Below are 7,963 nucleotides of genomic sequence, written 5' to 3' on the forward strand. Positions count from 1 at the left end.
AGTCCCACTTCTCCATCTTTGATGTCTGTCATACAGGTCTTCTGGAATCATCAATGCACTCATTGCTTCTACTACATATGTCTATCCAGGCCTTTTTACATATCCTTCAGTATTCATTAAAGGACTTTTTAAACAACTTCACCCCACACTGATCTCTCTTTTTTCCCTTCACTTTCTTTGGAGTATATCTTCTGTACCAAAAAGTTGAGAAATTTATTATTGATTCATAAATTCTTTTGTTTGCAAATCAGGTCGTGTGTGTGTGTGTGTGTGTGTGTGTGTGTGTGTGTGTGTGTTTTGAATCCCTGTAATGATTTTAAGTTCTTGGACATAGACTATTTCTTGCAGTTTTTTTCTTTCCCCATAGTACCAATTACAGTGTTGGATATAAAATAAGGACTCCATTAGGGGTGTGGTGGTTGATAATTAAAAGGATCAAAGAAAAGTGTCAGCCAGGAGTTATGTATTTGTTCACCTCTTGTAAATACAGTAGCAAGAAATTTCTCTTCCTCTACTCCTGCTTTTTGTTACAGAAAGCAGCAACTGAATTGTTCTAGAAAAAGGGCAGTGAAGTTAATTTAATACTTACTTAAAAAAGGAGAACATAAGGCACTGTTGCAAATACATAAAATACCTTTTGCTGGCCCCAGGAAAAAGATTGGGCTCATTTAGCTTTTAGCCCTATTATTATCAGATGAGAAAATAAAGGGTATAGAAAATAGAGATGTTTGGTTTTCTAAGTTGCCCCAAGTTACCATTTTTTTAAAATGCCTGCAAGCATTTCTAAAACAGAAGCCTGGTACCTACAGTTGCCAAACCGGTTTAACAGCACTACCTCCACATATTCTAGGTGAGAGGGAGCTCCGAGTACATAAACTTATCAGAGATCACTGTCCCAATCATCTCAGAACAAGTTGTTTAGTAATGTACTGTAGTTTCTGTGCAAACCACCTACCATAAACCACGAAGTGATTCAAGGTTCGCAGTTCCTTCTTTGTTCCTTTGTTAATCACTGACTTCTGACTAGTGGGAGGTGCCTCCCAAATTTGCTAATGCATTCTTTTTGGATAAGGATGACGCACAGATTGTCCTAATAAGGACTTGGATTGAGAAAGGACCGCCCCCTCTGAGAAGATGGGACAAGTCAGAGAGAGGGCGGGCAGTTTTCTTTTTCAACTAGGGATGACACAAGCATAAGTCATTTCCTTATTAATCGGTTCAAACCAGTTCTTACAGGAACTGGTGGTGATAAATGTGAGACTTCTCAGAAGTCATTCATTTTATTCTTTGTACCACACCAGTGTGCAGCATCAGCTGAGAGCTGGCCTCACTCTGAGAACTAACTCTTCTACTAGAAGGGACTCTCAGCTCCTATTTTCTTCTTAAACATTTGGAGGGAGAGCTTTTTCTCCTTTATGGGGTTGTGAAAGGATGAATTCTGATCCATTGAAAAGAGTTCACAGGATTTCGCCAGCTCTGCTGATTGTTGTTGGGTTTTTTCCTCCTTCTATCTAATCCCTGCTTTTTGAGTTGAGGCGGTAAGTGGATTTTTCTTTAACATTTTTCCTGCTTTTCTTCCCAAATGTATCTTTTTCCTTGGGTTATTGTACCCTGCTTCCAGTGCTGTCCCTGGCATAGGTCCATCTCTGCAGAAGCCATTCCAGGAATACCTGGAGGCCCAGCGTCAGAAGCTTCACCACAAAAGCGAAACGGGCGCACCACAGGTGAGACTTTCCTCTATCTTCTCTTCCCCCCCACTCCCCACAGTTTCAGGGCGAAGTTACATTCACAGCACTCACTGGCATTTTTAGGCAAATAGAGTGAGGTTTGTCAGTCTTAGCAGAAGTTTGAGGCTCGGTTTACTCCCTACTGGCAAATGTGCCTTTGTCTAGATCAGAAAATGTATTGATAACTTCTATTTTGTACATCTTCTCCCAAAAACAAGCCTTGGGCTAATGAAAAATAATGGATCTATTATGTAGAATGAGTTATTACCTTGATCTTAAATTATTTATTTATAAGTAGCAAGTATACTTTCCAAGTGAATTAAAAAGTTAAAATTTATAGCATAACAAAGTATTGGACTTACTGAGTTCATCTGAGTATCTTCCTTCATTTTTGCTCTATTTTTCTTTTCACAGATGGGAAAATAATTTTTTTAATATAAACCAAAGCTGTTAACATAACTGAACTTAAAAACTTAATTAAATTAAGCCTGCCTTTTCTATAAACAGTTTTGCAGCAAAGGAAATGACTAGAAGAGGATGAGTAAGCAATAACCTGAAATGGGAAACTTGAAGGAAGCATAGTGTTTTTCTTGTTTGGTTGGGTTTTTTTGTTTTTTGATGGCCTTACACTCTTTACGTGGCCCTTTGCTGCCCTCAGTTGACCAAACATGACTCCAGAAATAGATAACATTTATATTTTAAAAGCTGCTCCTAATCCTGGAACAAGAATATATACACGTGTAACTATCTTGACACTACTCTCTGAAAGTATCTCCATGGTGACTTCAGATAGTAAGATTTAATCAAAGACATTATGTAGTGAAAGATAAGAGATGACTTCACACTCACCCCATTCTAAATTATATGACTCAACATTGACTTTATATCTAACAAAGTGAAATCTTAATAGCTGGGTGTAAGAAAGCCTGAATGTAGATTTCACAGTAGCTGAAGACACAAGACTTTTCATTTTTAATTGTTTAGGCTTTATAAGTTGTAAGCTCCAGGTTCTCATTATTTTCGTTAAAACATGGTAGGTGGTCCCCTTTTTACTACTGAACTAATGGAGCATTTCTCGTGGATTGTTCTGCCTTTCTTCCTGCAGGGAGAAAACTGGTTGTCCTGGATGTTTGAGAAGTTGGTTGTTGTAATGGTGTGTTACTTCATCCTGTCCATCATTAACTCCATGGCACAAAGTTATGCCAAACGAATCCAGCAGCGGTTGAACTCAGAGGAGAAAACTAAATAAGCAGAAAAGTTTTAACTGCAAAAATTTAAATGGACGGGTTCTGCCTTAAATTGGGAGGACTCCAAACCAGGAAGGAAAATTCCCTTTTCCAACCTGTATCAATTTTAATTTTTTTTTTTCCCCTGAAAGCAGTTTAGTCCATATCTTGCACTGACAATACTCTTCCTTTGTTAAGGTAAGGTATCCACCGTCAATTCAACCCAAATTGTATTTTATTAGGGTGGAATGTGATATTAAGCAGCAAACTTAACAAAAACTGGCCTTCTACTTGTTATTTTCAAAAGCCCACATGGTACAATTAAAGAATTCCGGACACCAAAAAAAAAATGGTTCCTAAGTATGTCCAATATGTCAAGCTTTTTAGGCTTGTCACAAATGACTTCTTTGTTTTCCTAAGTCATCAAAAGTGTATATAAATTATACTAGATTGGATAACAGTCTTGCATGTCTATCATGGTAAAGTTTAATATGCCATCCTGCCCAACCCTTCCTCTCCCACCTTTGAAAAAAGGCCATTTTATGATGCATTGCACACCCTCTTGGGAAGCTGATCTTTCAATTTTGAGACAGTATAAGGAAAATCTTGTTGGTGTCTCACAAATGAGCTGACACCATTTTTTATTCTGTATATTTAGAATGAAGTCATGAAAAAACTTTATAAAGACATCTTTGATCATTCCAAAATTGTGTCCGTTTTCTTGAGCGTTTTGATATTTTTACTTCCTTTTAGCTTCTACCAACTAAATACAACCTTGCCATATCCACCTACAACCGCAGTTTCTTAAGCCTTCATTTATTTGCATGAAAGGGCCACCACCGAAGCATTTTTTGTTGGGCTGGAATTGGGCAGCTGGCTACACACTGCTGAAATGGCACCTTAGGGACTGGTATATCAAGGGGACTTCTTGTGAAAGTGAAAAAAGTGGCTTGTGAAAACAGGAGGGATGATAGTATACAAATCACAGGACATGGAGAGAAAAATGACTCGTTTTTTAAAAAAACAAGCTTTCTCATATCTTAATTTTTAGCCCAGCATGTACTCTGATTTTAACAGACAGAAATCTACTTTTATATGTAACCTCATTTTCTTGCCTTTCTTCAGTAAGTGTTTTGTTCTTATGTGATTTTTCCTTTGGGATGTTTCTGGTCGAACTTGGTCATTTTGTTTTGCTTGGGAAAAAATAAACAGTTTCACTTTTTTCCTTTAGGAAAATTGGTACTGACATTATGTTGAGTGTAGAATTGGGTTTAAGTCTCAACAGGCCAGAAATGCCTGGTTTTATCAAATCCTGCCTGAATGTCTGCTTGTTTTGCCTACCGTCGTGACATCTCCATGGCTGTACCACCTTGTCGGGTAGCTTATCAGACTGATGTTGACTGTTGAATCTCATGGCAACAGCAGTCGATGGGCTGTCTGACATTTTGGTATCTTTCATCTGACCATCCATATCAAATGTTCCCATTCAAACATTACCGAGCATCATGGTTTACGATTAAAAAAACTGGTCCTTATGTCTACTGGCACTTTGAATCTTTTATGCCATGATATCGTAGCAGTATCATGAGGATTCTATGGAAATTGGGATAGTCTCTGTCATCAAAGCTAAATAAATAAAGGTCAAGCAACGTGCCTTGCGGGTTTTGGAAAGGTTACTTCTTAACAGTCTTTTTCCCCCCACCCAGAAACTTTCTAGCAGTATGACAGTTACTTACATGAAAAGCAGTACCCAAATGCTTTATTTTAAACAGATTCACATTAACCAGTATAATTTTTTAGATTCTTTAGCGTTAGTATAAGTCTCTAAATCAGCTTCCAGTTGTGTTTCATCTCCTTCCCCTGCATTTTATTTGATGTTTGTCTGAAGAAAGGAAAGAGGAAAGCAAATATGATTTGTACTGTTTGTACTAAATCTTTGGGATTTGTTGGTAAATTTATTTCAGGGTAAAGTATAAGAAAAACAAAGACTAGTTTCTTAGGCTGAAGGTCTAAGTGATTTATAATACATTTGACTTATGATGGCTTGTTCACTCTTTCAAATGAATTTGCTTTGAAAACAAATGAAGAGCAGCTCTCCTCCTTCCCTCCACTAAGTGTTCAGGTGTGACATGTTCAGGTGATTCTGCTGGATTCCAGCTGGAGCAGTTTGCTACCCTTCTGTTCCTGCGGTTGGTTTGTTCCTTTTATCCACCAAAGTGGACGCAAACAACATGATCCCAAAGACATGCCTAGTTAATTCCAGCTGATTGGAGACCAGAAAATTTGTAAATGGATGGTTTGATGTTACTGCAAATAAAAGAAAGGGCCTGGGAATTCTTTTGATTCCATCTCTACTTTGTTTAAGTCTCATTTTGTGCCTTAAATATCTGCAATGTTTTATCATGTCTCAACTCAGTGACTGACAAGCAACACAATACAGTGCAACACATCAGGGTTTATACCCTAAAGTACTGAGGAGCACCTCCCTCAAGCAATGCCATGTGGGAACTTGCAGTGTTTTCTGGATTCTCTGTATAACCATAATCCAGAGTGTGGGATTTAGAAGGAAGGGAGAATTTTAATTTCATTTGGACAATGGCCACTATTTCCATTCTCTAAAAATCCAGAAGACGACAGGCTGGAAGTGACATTGCTGAATTACACTAGTTAATTCAGTGTATATAGTAGCCAGTACTCCTTACAAACAAACTCGGCCAGTGTTCCCAGTGTGCTCAGTGCTGTCTGTAGCTTTGGTAGGACAGCTTGAGGCTTGTTAATCAAAGTGATTTCTTAAGTACAAATTACTCATTAAGCTAAAAAAAAAATAACTGATTGCCCTCTTATAAACTGCGGTGAACAGTGTTTTGACTGACCGGTGTGTCAAGAGCTCATGGAGTCCCCTTTTTAGCATCAAAAAACCTTTCCATATATTTTGAAACCCACCGTTTGCCTCCATGTGCATTAGTCTGTTAATGATGGTTTAGATCTCTGCCTCTAACATAATGTGACATTGAGAAAGTTTTTAACTGAGCCTAGATTTCATCTATAAAAATAGAGATATATAGCCAGGTTGTCCTAAGGATTAGATCAGATAAAATGTAAAGAAGCTGTAAATGTTAGTATGTTACCAATTTTTTAATTCACCAAAGACAGCATTTGCTACACATGTAAGAATTTTACAACATTGCATTTACTCACTTCAAAAACAAAAGTAGGGCGCTTCCCTGGTGGTGCAGTGGTTGAGAGTCCGCCTGCTGATGCGGGGGACACGGGTTCATGCCCCAGTCCGGGAAGATCCCACATGCCACGGAGCGGCTGGGCCCGTGAGCCACGGCCGCTAAGCCTGCGCGTCCGGAGCCTGTGCTCCGCAACGGGAGAGGCCACAACAGTGAGAGGCCCGCATACCGCAAAAAAAAAAAAAAAGTAGAATTTAAAATGCTGTCTGCAGGGACTTCCCTGGTGGTCTAGTGGGTAAAGACTGTGCTCCCAATGCACGGGCCGGGGGTTTGATCCCTGGTCAGGGAACTAGCTCCCACATGCCGCAACTAAGAGTCCGCATGCCACAAGGAAGATCCCGTGTTCCACAACTAAGACCCAGTGCAGCCAAAAGAATAAATAAATATTTAAAAATAAGTAAATAAATGCTGTCTGCATATATGCCCTCATTTGGGAGTAGATATGCTCTGTCTAAAGAAGTTATTAATTAAATCCAAGATACAAATTAATAAAAAGAAAAGCAGAAATTAATGAACTAATGACTTGATTAGTAAGACTAAAACCTTCTTAACTAAAAATAGCTCTCCAGGCCTCTCAGCTTCTGAGATGGCCCACACTTTGTGGAGTGTGTTTCTCCCATGGCCGCTGGAGCCTGAGACGGACTGTGTTCTGTCTATGGAATGTGCATCTCTAAATAAATCCACTTCTTACCTATCAAAAAATAAAATAAAAATAGGCTCCCAGTTAGCCTAGTTAAGGTACAAAGCACAGATACACAAAATGTACTATGAATAACTGAAAATACTTGTCTAATCTTACCAGCTTTAAATGTTGACATTTTCTAATTTATTTTTATTATACAGTTAATACTAAAAAAACTAGAAGGTAGATGAGGAAAAAAGGAATGATCAGCTTTTAATACCTTGTTGGAAAAGCTCCATCTGGAATATCCAGTGAGATTTGCTGGGTGTAAAGAGGTTTTAAACAGTAAAAGAAAAATCTGATTTGGTGGCATGCCAGGTCTTTCCCAATAGACCTGAAAGTCTCATTCCTGTTACAAAAACACACAAGATTGGCTTATTTTATTGATAATTAGTTATTAATGTGCTCACAAAAAGTTAAGACAACCTAAGCACGAGTTTAATAGCCATTTTTGAAAGCCAAGTAACATTCCGTCTCTAACTCACATGATCAAAGTGTCTCTGGTAGTCACAAAACATAGTAAATGAAATGCTACACAAAACTGCTGCATGTGAAGTGTTTTGTTCCTTTATTCTCAAAGACAGCAAGAAAAGAAAGCACATAGTGTACTTTAAAATTCTAGAAGCAGTTGAGTCATTTGTATCTGGTAGTCAGGGGCTTGGGTTCCTGTCCCTCCCTTCCCAGCAAGGCCAGGAGTTCACCTAAGGTAATGCATTTGCCTTGAGGGTGAGGACTTGAATTGCAGCATATAACCTACATGTATTTGCATATTTAACCAGTACTCATAAGAGGGATTATAACAAGAACCTGTTCTGGATAGCTGCTTACTCATTGCCTTTAGAACTGTGGCGCTGGGACAGGAAAGTGCCAACTGTTTACTCATTCTCTTTGACCTACTAGCCTTCCACAGTTTGCTGTGTGGGTGTTGATACTACTAAAATAAAATTTTAAAAAAAGTTGTTTTAGATGGCCCCCACTATCTACCCAAACACCCTGGATTTATTTGAGATCTGGGATTCTAGTTCTGTAGTTGAGATACTGGCCCAAACTGTGGCCCAGAGAGAGTGAGTCAGTTCTAAGTGGCTGGCTGAC

The 7,963-nt window shown here is 38.6% G+C and overlaps 1 protein-coding gene across 5 annotated transcripts in view; it reads left to right on the top strand.

Annotated features, from left to right (window-relative positions):
• The window catches only part of VMP1 (vacuole membrane protein 1), a 131,086-nt gene extending 125,785 nt beyond the window's left edge, over window positions 1-5,301 (top strand). For 3 of the 5 annotated variants that reach the window (XM_027087258.1, XM_027087254.1, XM_027087255.1), the window contains 2 exons: window positions 1,622-1,724; window positions 2,833-5,287. In XM_027087258.1, coding sequence (XP_026943059.1) covers window positions 1,622-1,724; window positions 2,833-2,976 — 247 coding nt within the window. In that variant the 3' untranslated portion in view covers window positions 2,977-5,287. Of the gene's footprint in view, window positions 1-1,621; window positions 1,725-2,832 lie in introns of all 5 variants that reach the window. The other 2 variants (XM_027087257.1, XM_027087253.1) reach the window with 1 other exon arrangement.
• Window positions 5,302-7,963: the final 2,662 nt, after the last annotated feature.

Source organism: Aethalodelphis obliquidens, unplaced genomic scaffold, assembly GCF_003676395.1.
Source record: "Aethalodelphis obliquidens isolate GAN/ISIS:26980383/991018 unplaced genomic scaffold, ASM367639v1 scaffold58, whole genome shotgun sequence".
In the NCBI taxonomy this organism is placed as follows: Eukaryota; Metazoa; Chordata; class Mammalia; order Artiodactyla; family Delphinidae; genus Aethalodelphis; species Aethalodelphis obliquidens.